Below are 17,191 nucleotides of genomic sequence, written 5' to 3' on the forward strand. Positions count from 1 at the left end.
GGGCATTTGGTCATTTTGTTGCGGGGTATTGACACAAGTGGTAATGTGAACAATTCCATGTTGATTTAAGTAGCTTCCCAACTGAGAGTCAAAGTATTCTTTTGCGTTATCAGATTTGAGGACCCGAGTTCTGGTTGCAAATTGATTTTGGACAATTTTATGAAATTGCTGAAAAATTGATCTAAACTTCAGACTTGTCTTTCATTAGGAAAACCAGTGTGGATATATTCGTGCATGGTTACAAACAATCTTCCTATATGACAATTGTACCAATACCAACAAAATTTTTGTCTCATCCCTTTGCAACTCTAATGGTTCTACCTTTAGACACTGGAGTTCAGTGAAAGAGCTTCGATCTCCATGACAGTCATGTGATTGGTGGTACCATAATCAACCACCCAAGGTTTTGCTGCTGATGTACTCGTTTCAAATGAAGATGAGAAACCACTACCTTGTTGTGTAATGCAACTTTGGCTATCCCTTTGTTTTCAAAGGTTACTTTGAAATACTTACCGATTTCCTTGGTTAATGGTTTCAAAAGTTCCACTAATTACTATATATATTAGTACGTGAACTAGGTAGGTTTCTAGCTGGCAGGCATGCCATGAATCTTCCAACAAGTTTCATTAGTGTTCCTGGGACGTTTGCAATGATCACACCAAGGTCGACTCATCTTCTTTTGAGGAGGTGCAGATCCTGCTGAGGGTTTTGAGTTGGAAGGAAACAGGTATTCTTCTTTTCCTTTTCTTCCTATGAAAATCAAGATAGAGTGTGACAAAAGATTCTAGTTTTGGCTACTCAGTTTATAGCCGGTGGGAAGAATGTTGTAATTTGGGATTTCGCTGGGTGTGAGGTGGATTCTCCTATGTTTCGTTAGCTGATTAGGGCAGCAAGAATTTCTCTGAATCATATTCCAGTCATGATGATAATAAAGAAGAAAGAATCAAGAAAAAGTACTTACTGGTTAGGACATAATCGAATCTGCTTCGATACCATTTAGAATTTTGCACTTAGGGTTAGAGATGGCAACGGGGGCGGGGAATACATGGAATCCGCATCCCCATCCCCGAATTCTTATAGCAATCCCCATCCCCATCCCCGTCCCCATCGAGGAATATAAATAAACCCCTATCCCCACCCCCAACGGGGACTAGGGATCCTAGCTGGGAATCGGGGATTTCTTTTACTCTTTTAATATAAAAACTTTTACATAAAGAAACTCTAAATTTCAATTTTACTAGCATAAGTTTAAAGAATTTGCAAAAATATAAAAATATTCATAGATTTGCATAAAAAATATAAAATAATTACCAAATTTAAATAAATACATGAAAAATAAAGTAAAAAAAATTATCACAGTGATATTTGAGGTAAAATAGATAAACCAGATAGAAAAAAAATTATACACGAGTTTAAATTATATAAAAGAAAAAGAAAAATTCAACCAACTAATTGCTAATGAGTTATGTTGCTTGGATTAAATTTTATGTATTGTAAATTGTAATGTATATATATATATATATATATATATATATATATATATATATATATATATATATATATATATATATCGGGGACGGTCCAGGGTCGGGGATTAGGGGTATCCCCATCCCCATTCCCATTCCCACTTTTTTATTCGGGGATTTCCCGTCCCCGGTCAACTCGAGGATTCCCCAGTCAAAACGGGTGCGGGTTTCGGGTTCCCCATCGGGTATGGGGTTCTTTGCCATCCCTACTTAGGGTAACACAATGTTACCTTGAGACAGAGAGAAGAATGAGAAAATGACTTCATTTATTTTGCTTGATTAAAAAAATGGAAAATGAGGAAATATAAATACTAAAAACCTAGGGCTGGCTAGCAACCCCAAGACCTAACTTTTAGCTACTTTCGTTAGGGATAAACTAGACATTTAAATAATAAAAAAGATAACAAATTAATATAACATGTGCCAAAATCTTCACTTCCCTGGACATATAGAACAAGTTGTACTACGTTTGACTTTCAACGGAACAAAAAGTATATTGGCATTAATGATAATGATTATCTTTTTGAAAATAAAATGCATATTCTATTTGTAGAACTGAACCTAACCTGATGGAGTTTATTTGGTTATTTTTCAGTGCCGACAACCATTTACATACTTTCCCTTCCGTTGCCATACCTACCTGAAGGCGTAACATTGAGTCCTTTCTTTCTATTTGGAAGTGTGATCCTTGTGTTGGGTCTTATTTTATATAACGTACCTCAACATAGCAAGCAGGATCCTGATTTCATGTGATTTTCACCTATGCCTGTTTTGTTTTTTCTTTTATAATATGATAGTCTAGAAATATAACAAAGCTTAGGGAGGTAAAATAGGCATACATATGCTTTTGCTGCATATTTTTTTTTATTACGTACTCTAGAATTTTGTTTCAGTAATGTTACTATACACGATTTCAGAACAACTCTAAATTCAGATATTATCTTTTTACTGCATGCTATTTGCTATTTGCTATTGCTTGGGTGAAATATCTCATCTTGAAAGGAAACTTAACATCATCTCTTTGGGGTTTAGGCTGATTGTAGGAACTAGGAACATTTGGTTTAGGAAGGGATCCACGAGTTGTGTTTACTTTAATTTAATGTAAGCAATCAGTTAGTATATACAGATTTAAATCCTTCTACTATCATATAGTGTTTCCCGTGCTGCATAATTGTGACCTACTAGCTGATTGGTTGGCTAGTGATAACAATCTGAATATCCATAAATCATGTCAATTTTTGTTTCTTTTTTCTTCTCCGGCGATATTGGTGTAATATTTCTGTTTTCATGTAAATTGTTTTTTCTATTATAATCTCTGAGGTGCAATATTTTGCTATAGTCCCTATTGTTTCAAGAATCGTGGTTTGCACACCCCCCCATGTAAATAGGTTTGTACATTAGCAAAATATGTGAAACACATAGATGATAATCAAAACAGGAATATTTCAGACTGCAATCATACAAAAGGTTTGGAGCCTTAATATAGATGGTATTTACATACTTCAAGGGCATTTTCGACTTTTAAAATATATCTTGCTAAAAAAAGTAAAATGGTTATCTTAAATCTATAATCTGTCATTGTGAAGATTGTTTTGTACAAAGAGCCCACATTGTGTGGAAGTAAAAGAACATCTATCTATCAAAATTTTCGGTTGGAATACGGGAAAAGTCAATTCTGTTGCCGTGTGTTAGTAATCCCTCTCTAGAAAAGTTGAAAGTTGGAACCAATGATTACGTAGGTAATTGGATATACCTTCCCAATCTTTGCATGCCCAAACCGATTTTCTCCAGCCAAATTACTTGATATAACCTACAAAAAGTAGAAAAAAAATACATTGGAGGTAATTGGATATACCTTCCCAATCTTTACATGCCCAAACCGATTTTCTCCAGCCAAATTACTTGATATAACCTACAAAAAGTAGAAAAAAAAATACATTACACTTTTGTTCTCTTCCTTTGTTTTTGCATTCAAAGCACCTGATCTGAATAAAAAAAATTATTAAGAAAATTTCGTGTTAATTGTTTTACAGTTCAACAAATTTCACTTTGTACATAAGAAAACATACATTGAATTCGGTATTAAAGTCAAACGATCAAAGGATTGTTGGAATTTGCAAGTTAAATATCAGAAATATAGAAAGACCAAAATGTATGGCAAGTATTACTAATAGTGTAAACCTTGAAATCGTCAATAACAATGTCTTATTCGTCATTATATAAAGCTTGAAAGTAAGAACAAAGGTGGACCTTAATATCTGAATCAGTTGGTTCTAGAACATAATAACACCGTAAATGAAGCTCATATAATAGCATATCAGACATTTAGATCCAAAAAAAAAGACAAAAAAAGAAACCATTAAAGAATTTCAAACCATGTCCCTTAAATGCTTAACTCCTCCCCCCGAGCAATTAATCATAAAGTTTATCGGATAAACAATAAAAAAAATGAGTTAGCACTAAAATAGTTATCTACCCATGAAGATGCACATATTGCAGCTCATATATCTTGGATAATGAAGTCACCAAGATATACAAACTTTCTCTTTCCTTTTTCTAGAGAAGCAGATGCATAACTTTTGGCAAAATGAGCAGATGGTTGTTTTTGTTGCAGTAAAAACCCCAATCTCTCCTTTCTTTTGTTATTATGTCATAATTTAATAACAATAAGCAAGCCACATTAGGTGATATCAATGAACTAAAAAAAACAATTTGTCGACTCAACTTCGACTGAAAAGTCAAAGTACTTCGGTTTTAATCATGTTCATTTCCAAAAGTATGTCCCTATTCTGATGGAAATTTTGGACAACAAAAAAGTAGGGTTATCCTAGTCTTTTAAGGAAAAATGGAAATGAATGAAAAATGTACCTTGCATTGCAAATCCCAAACCTTGAAATTTTTATGAACATACTTCTTGCTACTACTGAGTTCCCATGTCATGACTTATCTAGTAGTTGTTTCAACTGTAATTATTTAAAGAGTTAGAAAAAATGTAACCCCGTAAATTTTCAAACAAAATTTTCATTTTTAATTTCATAAAACACGTCATTTTAAATAACCACCATTTAATAGTCAACAAAGTTTTCAAAACATTATCAAAATCCAGGATCCCCATTCGTGACTCTTTTCTCTGGTGTGTACAATAGAGCCGCCGCCTTCCCGCGATCCTGATAAGAACCTGAAACACATAACACATAACACGGTAAACACGAAACTTAGCGAGTTCCCCAAAATACCACATATAACACATATTAGCCACTCGAGGCTATAACTCTGTGGACCCTCCGGTCCTAACTCTGTGGGCCCTCTGGTCCTAACTCTGTGGACCCTCTGGTCCAAAGCTCGTTGGACCCTCCGGTCCGGTCTGCTTAAGCCTTCCGGCCTCATAAATCGTTGGGCCCTTCGGTCCGGTCTATAAACTCTGCATAGCATAAATCACAAAGACATAATGCATAGCATATCACATACAACAGAATAATATAATACTCAATGTAAGCACATAAGACCTTCCGGTCATACATATCTACCACTCAAGGTAAAGTATAGTGAGAAGACTCACCTCGAATGATGAACGGCTCCTACAAATGTCGCCGTTGCGCACCAGCCTCTACTTCCGAGCCATATCTACAATGATCTCAAATTAGGATCTAAGTCCCAACCTTCGTTATCTAGGTCTAAAGGTAGTCCACTAACTAGTCCATAAAAAACCCAAAACCCATTGGGCCCACCAAGGCCCAATAATAAATGGACTCTACCGAGGCCCAACTCTCAAGTCCAAGAGGCAAGCCCAACTCAAGGGCCCAAGGCACATATACATATTCCTCTGGTCCAAATCTCGAGCATAACAAGCCCAAACGCCAGGCCCAACACTTAAGGCCCAATAAGACTTAGCCCAAAAAGTCCATAGTAGGGTTACGCGGGGCGTACCTCCCTTGGTACGCTCAACGTACTCCATCGTACACGAATCCTGATCGGGGACACCAACCTAGTATGCAGGGCGTACTAGATTTACGCTCAGCCTACGCCTAGATTTACTTTTTCAACTCTTTTGGTCTTAATCAGTTAAGACCATAGCTATACTCTTAGATCTGGATTCCATAAAGGCTCACACTCAATAAAGCTCGTGACTTTAAGCCTTTGCATGGCTGATCAAGTCCCAAACACAAAAACTCTCTCTTTACTACCCAAAATTCTCATATCTCATGCATGGTTTGATTCCAACATCCAAGGACTCATTTTTATGAATCCTTTCCACTAGAAACACTTAAAAGGGACATATATTAGGCTATGGAGCTTAACAAATCATAAAGCTTCAATCTTTGGGACCAAAAACCCCAAAAATGGACCCAAAACAAAACTAGTACAACAATAAGCAAGTTTCAAACTTGATACCTCTGGAAGATGTACCAACAAGAGTAAATCCTAGATCCAAAAGCTAGATGCTCAAGCTATTCTCTTTCAAAGCTCCTTCTTCTTCAAAGGCCAAACATAATAAGTCATCACCCTACTAGATCCATATGAGAAAACCACCAAGATTCAAACTTTATGATTTCTGGAGCTAGATCAACATGATTAGGGCTTGGATCCACAAGCTCCAAGCCAAGCAATGCTTCCTCAAGAAACTCCTTCTTCCACAATATGCACCAAAAACTCACTAAATCACCAAAATGCTCAAGAATCACTCAAATGGAGGCTTAGGGTCGATTTATAGGGTTTAGGGGGATGGAGGCTGAAGGTATTAGGGTTAGGTTATGAGATAAGGACCTTAAATAGGGTCCAAGACCCTAAAATAGCGTTCATGTCTGTTTCGCGTACGCCCAACGTTCATATGGTACGCCCAGCGTACTTTGAAGAACGTTTGCGACCTTCCCTGGTCAGTACCCCCAACGTACTCCAAATTACGCCCATCGTACGCTAAATTACGCCCAGCGTAATCGGCTAAGTCTGAAACCACAAAACTTATGAAGACCATAACTTCTTCGTTATAAGTCCGTTTCCGACGATCCTTATATCCACGGAAAGCTAACGAGAAGCCCTACACTTCTATCAACTTTATTCCTCCTGAATTCCACTCGAACTCAGATCCAAAATTCATGAAAAGCCTGAACCCACGCCTTAACAATACATTTGGGCTCTAAAGCACAAACTGAACTCTTTTATCACACAACCTACTTCACCCACATCCCAAAAGGGCATAACCTTTCTCTTTCAACACCTCAAAACCTTCTCATACTCGGATTAAGGCCCATGTAACATCCGGATTCCCAGATATAATATTTTATTCCTTTATTTTTGGAGGTTGAGAGGGGACTCGACGAGTTGGTGTTTAGACTCGACGAGTATGGTCGCGGATTCTTATCCGAGTTCACAGCTGGACTCGGCGAGTTCATGAGTGGACTCGGCGAGTCCACGCTGTTTAATGAAACCCTAATTTCCTGGGTTTGGGACCTATTTAAAGGCCCTTAGGGCCGTCATTTGCGGCTACCAAACCCCAGAGAGAAACCCTAAGAGATCTAGAGCGTTTGTAAGGAAGGAGAGGCCATTTTTGATCATTTTGTTGGTGTTATTGCAAGAAGGAGGTGACCAAGGCAAGAGGAGGCTGAAGGAGGTGCGATTCCGGTGATTTCAGAGTTCAGAGACTTCATCTTGAGGTATTTATTCGGACCTTCTTCAGATTTGGTGTTGATTCTTAGAGTTAGGGTTTTCTAACCCCTTTAGAGGATGGATATGTGGAGCAATTTGGTCCCTTCCCGAGTTTATGCTTTGGATTTGGACTCAAAGAGGTCCAGAGACCTTAACCCTTGGAACTTTATGAGTTATTTTGGGAGCCATGAACTTATGATGTTATTTTTGGGGCTAAATCACCAAGTGAGACCATCTAGATGTTATATGAGTGTCAAGGTCTGAACTTTACGTGATTATCTTGCTTGGGAAGGTCAGATCTATGGATTAAAGGAACAGATCTGACCTCACGAGGTACATGGAGTTTGTGCATGGCATGAACTCATCGAGTCCAAAGATCAGACTCGGTGAGTAGGGTTAGGGTTTCCCGTAAATCGCTCAGTGAGTAGACTTGCCGAGTTGGGGAAATAACTCAGTGAGTCAGAGGGCGATTAGTGGACTGGAGTTCAAGGCGGAACTCGCCGAGTTGTTCTTGAGACTCGGCAGGTTGAGTCGGGGTGGCCCCGCGATTCATGCCAGGCGCGACTCATCGAGCAGAGGGAGGAACTCGACGTGCCAAGCGAGACTAAAGAGTTAGTGGACACGTGTAGACTCGCCGAGTCGCCCAAGTGCGCTCGATGAGTCGGGTCAAAGTTTGACCGTTGACTTTTGTTGACTTTTAGGGTTTGGTCAACAATGTGACCTTTAAGCTAAGAGAGGGGTAAAATGGTCTTTTACCCTTCTGAGGATGCTAAGAGGAGGTTGAGTATAGTTATATTTATGAGAGTATTTACTTTATGTGATTAGGCGGAGGACTAGATCACATTTCTACCGAGTCAGAGATTTACCGAGACATCTGAGGTGAGTCTTCTCACTATACTTTACCTAGTATGGTAACAGAGTTATGTGACAGAGTATTTTAGAGTCATATGCCAGTGTATTTGGATGTTATTATGTGTTGTGATTTATTGTGATATGTGATATGCATGATTTAGAGTTTATAGAGTTAGGACCAGTGGGTCCACAGAGTTATGGGACCAAGAGGGTCCACGGAGATATACGACCAGATGGTCAACAGAGTTACAGCCTTGAGTGGCTGATATGTGTTTATGTGGTATTTTTGGGGAACTTACTAAGCAATTATGCTTACAATGTTATGTGTGGTGTTTCAGGTACTAGCGATGATCGTGGGAAGGCGCCGGCATGACTCGTACACACGCACACTGGAGTTCATATGTTTTGATCTTGGGATTTTATATTGAGATGATGTTGATACAATGATTTAAAAAAAATATGAATGTGAATGATACTTTATGTTTTTTTAAGGTGAAAAATTGTTCAAATTTTTATGGTGTTACAAGTTGGTATCAAAGCCTTGGTTTGAGGGATTCAGATGCATCTTCGGGCGTATATGAACTCAAACTGAGGATTTAAGGAAAATTTTGATGATAAAGTAAAATTTTTGAAAAGAGTAAAAAGAGTTTTGAGACAAACAGAGCAGAGCCGTGTGTACGATCAGCCAACGCCCAAACGGTGATTTCCCAAAATACCCGTACAATAAGTGCTATCAGATATGTTATGTTATGCTATATGATGAATTATGATACGCATGCTAGAGTAGAGTAGGTATTCTTATTAGGACTAGAGTGGCCTGATATATGATGCCTTAGTCTAGGGGTTTTGCTGCTAGAAATGTTTTGAGAGTGTTTAGATAGCAGCGAGGTGCTTATGAGATATCTGGTAGTGAGTAGCACATGAATTAAGAGAGTAGAGTGCTTGGAAATTTGGGACTCTGGGAGGAGGACTTGGAATGAGTGATGAGTCGGTGTGGTCGGTAGTATTGGGCCCGTACTACCAAAGGCACCAGGTCAGTGCGCAACCCAAGTAAGAATCCTTAGGGTACCAGAAACCAAGTAGGATTGGGGGTATTGAGTGTGTGTACGCTCGAGCGAGTCTTTGATATCTTGTGTTGTATTTTAGAGAGGTATCATGGTGGGGACGCGCCACAGACCAGGGACCAGTGGAGGGGGTGTGAGCGACGAGGAGCTCCGCCAGATGATTCATGATGAGGTGGTTGCTGCCATCTGCGCTGAGATTCCAGAGATGTTTGGGTCTATCAAGACCACCCTGATAGAGACATTTGACGAGAGCTACACTGCTCTTTCTGATGCTGCTGTTGCTGCGGCCACTGCAGCTGTAGCTGCGGCTAGACCGCAGGGTGGTGATGCGTTGCTGTTCCAGGAGTTCAGCAACACAAAACCACCGGAGTTTGATGGGACCCAGGACCCGATTGCAGCGATGAGGTGGATTTCAGACATTGAGGGGTGTTTCTTTACTTGCTCATCTCCTAAGCATTTGAGAGTTCGGTTCGCACTGAACCAGCTTCGCTTGGGAGCGAAGGACTGGTGGAAGTTTGTGACGGCACACTACACGCCTGCTGAGCTTGCTGCAGTGAACTGAGAGAGGTTCACTACTATGTTTCGAGACGAGTACGTTCCCCAGGTGGAGAGGGAACGATTGGCAGAGGAGTTTCTGACCCTCAGGTAGGGTACTGAGTCTGTTACAACAATTACTCGGGTGTTCCATGAGAGGGTGATGTTCTGCCCAGAGCACGTGTTCTCCGAGCAGGCACGTATGAGCCGATATCTGAGCATTTTGAGGAGGGATATACGGGAGTTCGTGGCGAACTCAACGTACCGGACATTTGCTGAGCTTCAGGTAGGGAGGAGGGCTGAGTCTCAGGGGAGGGATCGGCCACCAGCGCAGTCTCATCCGGCAGCCAAGCGGGCCAAGCCCGCTGATTCGAGATCTGGGAGTCAGAAGGGCCGCACTTGTGGCAAGTGCGGCAAGAGCCACGATGGGGTGTGCAGAGCAGGGTCTTGCTACAAAAGTGGCAAGGAGGGCCATATGGCCAAGGATTTCCCCAAGGGGTTTGCAGTATGTTTTCACTTCAACCAGACCGGACACCGCAAGGCAGAGTGTCCACAGTTACGAGGGACAGCCCAGGGAGCACCTCATGGATCTGCCTCTATTGCTATCAGAGCTACTGAGAGCTGGCCAGTGAAGGCCGAGGTACCGAACGCATGAGGGAGAGCCTTTCAGTTGACTGCGGAGGAGGTCCGCGCTGCGCCCGACGCCGTGGATGGTATGTATCCTTTCTAGTATTTATTTTGATGTTGGGATATTGTATTTATTTTGTGTTATGCGTAGGTACTTTTCTTGTGAATTCTGTACCTGCCTTGGTGTTATTTGACTCGGGTGCGAGTCGGTCTTTTGTATCTTTGACTTTCAGTCAGCACATTAGTATTATGAGCCGAGAGGCGTTGAGTCGACCTCTGAGAGCTTCCATAGCCGACGAGAGGACGGTGTATGCCGCCGAGGTGATCCGAGGATGTGTACTCGAGATTTTTGGCGTTGAGTTCCCGATTGATTTGGTTCCCATTGCGATGAGAGATGTCTGTGTCATCGTGGGCATGGACTGGTTGAGCAAAGTTGGAGCGGTCATCGACTGCGAGAGACAGTTGGTGACTATACGAGACCCTAGTGGGGGAGTTCTTACGGTGTACGGCGAGGGTACACGTGTTGGGTCAGCATTTTGTTCGGCTGCCAGAGCGAGACAGAGTCTACAGCAGGGCTGTAGGGGATTTGTAGCATATGTGATGGATGCGAGGGTTGATTCAGAGAGATCGAGGTCAGTTGATGAGGTTCCGATAGTGCGCGAGTTTCCGGATGTATTTCCAGAAGAGTTGCCAGGTGTGCCTCCCGAGAGGCAGGTCGAGTTCAATATCAATTTGGTTCCGGGGGTTGCGCCTATCGCCAAGGCGCCCTATCGCCTTGCGCCTCCAGAGATGCAGGAGTTGTCCTCGCAGCTTCAGGAGCTGTTGGGGAAAGGGTTTATTCGGCCGAGCAGCTCACCTTGGGGAGCGACTATCCTTTTTGTCAAGAAGAATGATGGTTCACACCGGATGTGCATTGACTACCGGGAGTTGAACAAGCTAACGGTCAAGAACCGTTACTCGTTGCCGAGGATTGACGATCTATTCGATCAGTTGCAGGGAGTATCTTGGTTCTCCACGATCGATTTGAGGTCTGGATATCATCAGGTGAGGGTGTGAGATGAGAACATCCTGAAGACAACATTCAGGACTCGTTATGGGCATTACGAGTTCATGGTGATGCCTTTTGGACTCACCAATGCACCGGCGGTGTTCATGAATCTCATGAACAGAGTGTGTAGACCGATGTTGGATCACTCGGTGATCGTGATCATCGACGACATATTGGTGTATTCGAGAACCAGAGAGCAGCATGAGGAGCATTTGAGGGAGATACTCGGAGTCCTGAGATCGGAGAGGCTTTATGCCAAATTCTCCAAGTGTGAATTTTTGGTTGCGAGAGGTTCAGTTCCTAGGGCACCTCGTTAACCAGAAAGGGATATTGGTCGACCCGGCCAAGATTGAGGCAGTGATGAGTTGGGAGGTGCCGAGGTCACCTACTGAGATCAGGAGCTTTCTAGGGTTGGCTGGTTATTATCGAAGATTTATCAGGGATTTCTCCAAGATCGCCGTGCTACTCACCAAGTTGATCCGGAAGGGTGTTGCTTTTTCATGGGGTCCAAAGCAGCAGACCTCCTTCGAGACACTTCGCCAGAGATTATACGAAGCTCCGGTGTTAGCCCTTCCGGAAGGGATGGAGGACTTCGTAATGTATTGTGACGCGTCGATATTTGGGCTGGGAGCGGTGCTTATGCAGAGGGGTCATGTGATAGCATACGCATCGAGGCAGCTGAAGCCTCATGAGATGAGGTACCCCACCCACGATCTGGAGTTGGGGGCGGTGGTGTTCGCCCTTAAGATCTGGCGTCACTATCTGTATGGGGTTCGGTGTACCATATACACGGACCACAAGAGCCTGAAGTGTTTAATGGATCAGCCCAACCTGAATATGCGCCAGAGGAGATGGTTGGATGTGGTGAAGGATTACGATTGTGAGATCCTGTATCACCCTGGCAAGGCTAATGTTGCAGCCGATGCACTGAGCCATAGGGCGGAGGGCGCCTCGATGCGAGATGTTTATTTGAGATTGACAGTGATAACTCCGGTGTTGGACGCTATTCGTGGGGCCCCGGCTGAGGCCGCGAGGCCAGAAAGCCAGAAGAGAGAGCGAGTTGTCGGGCTGATATCGGAATTCGTTACCCATAGCCCGGGCTTATGACATTTCAGGGTCAGATATGGGTACCGTCTGTGGGCGGGACGCGTACCATTTTGATGGAAGAGACTCATCGATCGAAGTTCTCGATCCATCCCGGGGCCCTATATAAAGAGGGATGTCGCATGGTTTGTAGAGAGATGCTTGACTTGTCGCAGGGTTAAGGCCGAGCACCAGCGTCCACATGGTAAGCTGCAGCCGTTAGAGATTCCCGAGTGGAAATGGGAACAAATTACCATGGTTTTCATCACCAAATTGCCAAGGACTACGAAAGGTGTCGATGCAATTTGGGTAATTGTGGACAGGTTGACAAAGAGCGCTTATTTCCTTGCTATCAGTGCGAGCTCTTCCACGGAGAGGTTGGCAGAGATGTACGTGAGAGAAGTGGTATCGTGGCATGGAGTGCCGATCTCGATTGTCTCAGATCGAGATGTACGTTTCACTTCTAGATTCTAGAAGAAGTTTCATGAGGAATTGGGTACGAGACTGCATTTTAGTACCGCATACCACCCACAAACTGACGGGCAAAGTGAGCGGACGATTCAGACGATCGAGGACATGCTTCGGGCATGTGTGTTGGATTTCGGCGGGAGTTGGGATACGTACTTGCCCTTGGCAGATTTTTCCTACAACAATAGCCATCATTCGAGCATTGGTATGCCACCTTTTGAGCTGTTGTATGGGAGGAGGTGTCGGACCCCCATTTGCTGGGGAGAGGTAGAGCAGCGTCTGATGGGTAGTACTGAGATCGTGCTTCAGACGACAGAGCAGATTCAGCAGGTCAGATAGAGGTTGTTGACCGCTCGGAGTTGTCAGAAGAGTTATGCGGACAGACGCCGGTCCGAGCTCGAGTTTCAGGTCGGCGACTTTGTGCTCCTGAAGGTCTCTCCTTGGAAATGAGTGATTTGATTCAGGAAGAGGGCCAAGTTGGGGCCCCGATATATTGGTCCTTTCAGGGTGATCGCAAGGGTGGGCAGGGTAGCCTACCGTTTGGAGTTACCTGTAGAGTTAGGTCAGATTCATGATACTTTCCACGTGTCGCAGCTGAGAAAGTGTATAGCTGACGAGTCGGCAGTGGTGCCATTAGAAGATATTCAGGTGGATGCGAGCCTGAACTATATTGAGAGGCCGGTGGCAATTAGGGATTGGAAGATCAAGGTTTTGAGGAACAAGGAGGTGCATCTGGTGCAGGTCCAGTGGCAGCATCGGAAGAGGTCAGAGTTGACTTGGGAGCCAGAGCGTGAGATGCGGGAGCAGCATCCAGAGTTGTTTGCAGAGTAAGACTTCGAGGGCGAAGTCTAATTCTAGTGGGGGAGAATTGTAACATCTGGATTCCCAGGTATAATATTTTATTCCTTTATTTTTGGAGGTTGAGAGGGGACTCGGCGAGTTGGTGTTTAGACTCGCCGAGTATGGTCGCTGATTCTTATCCGAGTTCACAGCTGGACTCGGCGAGTTCATGAGTGGACTCGACGAGTCCATGCTGTTTAATGAAACCCTAATTTCCTGGGTTTGGGACCTATTTAAAGGCCCTTAGGGCCATCATTTGTGGCTACCAAACCCCAGAGAGAAACCCTAAGAGATCTAGGGCGTTTGTGAGGAAGGAGAGGCCATTTTTGATCATTTTATTGGTGTAATTGCAAGAAGGAGGTGACCAAGGCAAGAGGAGGCTGAAGGAGGTGCGATTCTGGTGATTTCGGAGTTCAGAGACTTCATCTTGAGGTATTTATTCGGACCTTCTTCAGATTTGGTGTTGATTCTTAGAGTTAGGGTTTTCTAACCCCCTTTAGAGGATGGATATGTGGAGCAATTGGTCCCTTCCCGAGTTTATGCTTTGGATCTGGACTCAAAGAGGTCCAGAGACCTTAACCCTTGGAACTTTATGAGTTATTTTGGGAGCCATGAACTTAGGATGTTATTTTTGGGGCTAAATCACCAAGTGAGACCATCTAGATGTTATATGAGTGTCAAGGTCTGAACTTTACGTGATTATCTTGCTTGGGAAGGTCAGATCTATGGATTAAAGGAACAGATCCGACCTCAGGAGGTCTATGGAGTTTGTACTTGGCATGAACTCGCCGAGTCCAAAGATCAGACTCGGCGAGTAGGGTTAGGGTTTCCCGTAAATCGCTTAGTGAGTAGACTTGCTGAGTTAGGGAAATAACTCAGTGAGTCAGAGGGCGATTAGAGGACTGGAGTTCAAGGCGGAACTCGCCGAGTTGTTCTTGAGACTCGGCGAGTTGAGTCGGGGTGGCCCCACGATTCATGCCAGGTGTGACTCGTCGAGCAGGGGGAGGAACTGGACGTGCCAAGTGAGAATAAAGAGTTAGTGGACACATGTAGACTCGACGAGTCGCCCAAGTGCACTCGACGAGTCGGGTCAAAGTTTGACCGTTGACTTTTGTTGACTTTTAGGGTTTGGTCAACAATGTGGCGTTTAAGCCAAGAGAGGGGTAAAATGGTCTTTTAACCTTCTGAGGATGCTAAGAGGAGGTTGAGTATAGTTATATTTATGAGAATATTTACTTTATGTGATTAGGCGGAGGACTAGATCACAATTCTACCGAGTCAGAGATTTACCGAGACATCTGAGGTGAGTCTTCTCACTATACTTTACCTAGTATGGTAACAGAGTTATGTGACAGAGTATTTTAGAGTCATATGCCAGTGTATTTGGATGTTATTATGTGTTGTGATTTATTGTGATATTTGATATGCATGATTTAGAGTTTATAGAGTTAGGACCAGTGGGTCCACAGAGTTATGGGACCAAGAGGGTCCCACAGAGATATACGACCAGAGGGTCAACAGAGTTACAACCTTGAGTGGCTGATATGTGTTTATGTGGTATTTTTGGGGAACTCACTAAGCAATTATGCTTACAGTGTTATGTGTGGTGTTTCAGGTACTAGCGATGATCGCGGGAAGGCGCCGGCATGACTCGTACACACGCACACTGGAGTTCATATGTTTTGATCTTGGGATTTTATATTGAGATGATGTTGATACAATGATTTAAAAGAAAATATGAATGTGAATGATACTTTATGTTTTTTTAAGGTGAAAAATTGCTCAAAATTTTACGGTGTCACAGCCCACGGGCCTTAAATCACAAAATAATCCAGAACAAGGTGTTGCAATTCTCCCCCACTTGAAATAGATTTCGCCCTCGAAATCGCTCCTTATCATCACATAGGTTGAACCCAATGATTCAGGAAGCACCATCGAGAGAACCCCATATCATACAACAATCTCTTCCAAAAACACCTAAACCCAACAGGAACTTCTGAATCCGAAGAAGGACAGACCCTTCTGCCGCTGCGGTACTCGATCTGCCTCTCCAGAACTTGAAAACTCTACTGGCCTGTCTCCCTGCCAGACCACCCTCGCAATATCATCATGTTAATCGCTCATCGAATAACATACTCTAAGAATACTCTACCAATTCTGATTCTCTAATCGAGCCCGGTCGCAACTCAAAATGGATGGAAAGGTCAAATCCCACTAAGGACCCACTACCTGAACAACTATCATAACTCTTCTGAACGAATGATCCTCAAAACTCTATCCTCAGACACAAGAAAGCGGTCAAGCCGGCTCGGAACGATCCTCTGGCACCCTGAATCATAAGTCCCAGTTCCTCTCAAATGTTCCATCCGACACTGAACACCAGGTCAACTCCCGACCCGACAGTTGGACCTTTAAGGGCTACCCACTGCACACATAATAAAATGACTTACCCGCTTCGTTCTCACAATAACTATCTCGGCCCATCTTGACACACAAGTCACAAAGTTCGCTTTACCCCAAGCGAATACTACAATTCCAACTGAAATCGTCTCACCCTCGACCCCTATTGTCTACTACTCATTAGCTTCATACATCTCGCATTCCGTCCCATACAAACGAACTGACCCACATAGGTCTAAAACATTAGATGACACACAATACCCCTCAAAAGGAACCCACCTCTAAGCTCGGAATCTCATCTTGCCTTCACATTACACCACTAGAGCCAAATCAAACTCAAGATTCTGGCTCGACGTGAAATTGGAATCACTCGTCCCAATGAAGCTCTCAACTCATACCCCATGACTCACAACTTTCGCGTACATCACTACATCCAATTCCTTCTGAATGCGATAACCACACCTTAACTCAGAATACAATGACTCCCGACCATTAGGGAGACCCCAGTCTCGCCCATGTTCTGTCTACCAAATTCCCACAGACTCACTCATAAGGCTACCTAAGCCTAGGAACTCCTCTGCGTCATGCTCTGGCTAGTGAAAACTACGGCTCCCCGCAGTTCCACAACGCTCTCTCACTGACTAGTGAAAGCTATGGCTCTCTGCAGTTTCACAATGCTCCCTCACTGCTTGGCAAATACTACGGCTCCCCGCAGTATCGCCACATCATCTCCCTGGCTGGTAGATACTACGGCTCCCCACAATATCACCACACTCTCTCGCTAACCAATGAATACTGCGGCTCCCCGCAGTATCACGACACTCTCTTGTTGACTAGTGAGTACTTCGGCTCCCCATAGTACCCTGATACCCTCTTCCACTCAAGCACTCGGAACCTCGAAATATTCCCATCTCACACATTGAAACACGGAGGAAAAATCACTGACTGAAAACACCTTGACTAAATTCCGAAGCTGCATCCTCTACTGATCACCACCCAAGCGAAACTACTCATTTCGACTCTGAAATTGGTTGACAAATCCACAGCTGCCCTTCCTGAAGTATAGATCACGATCTATACCTATACCCGCAAATCTCAGCTATTGC

At 43.5% G+C, this 17,191-nt stretch overlaps 1 protein-coding gene across 4 annotated transcripts in view; it reads left to right on the top strand.

The window, feature by feature from the left end:
* Positions 1-15,473, top strand: part of CLT2 (CRT (chloroquine-resistance transporter)-like transporter 2) — a 29,390-nt gene extending 13,917 nt beyond the window's left edge. Inside the window, exons 10-11 of one of the 4 annotated variants that reach the window (XM_079019342.1) lie at positions 7,103-7,177; positions 7,995-8,012. In XM_079019342.1, the coding sequence (XP_078875468.1) occupies positions 7,103-7,149 (47 nt within the window). In that variant the 3' untranslated portion in view covers positions 7,150-7,177; positions 7,995-8,012. Of the gene's footprint in view, positions 1-2,121; positions 2,480-7,102; positions 7,178-7,994; positions 8,013-8,359; positions 8,492-15,300 lie in introns of those variants that run through there. The other 3 variants (XM_079019345.1, XM_079019343.1, XM_079019341.1) reach the window with 3 other exon arrangements.
* Positions 15,474-17,191: the final 1,718 nt, after the last annotated feature.

The sequence above is a fragment of the Lactuca serriola genome, chromosome 9 (genome assembly GCF_051521515.1).
Source record: "Lactuca serriola cultivar US96UC23 chromosome 9, Lser_US96UC23_V15, whole genome shotgun sequence".
In the NCBI taxonomy this organism is placed as follows: Eukaryota; Viridiplantae; Streptophyta; class Magnoliopsida; order Asterales; family Asteraceae; genus Lactuca; species Lactuca serriola.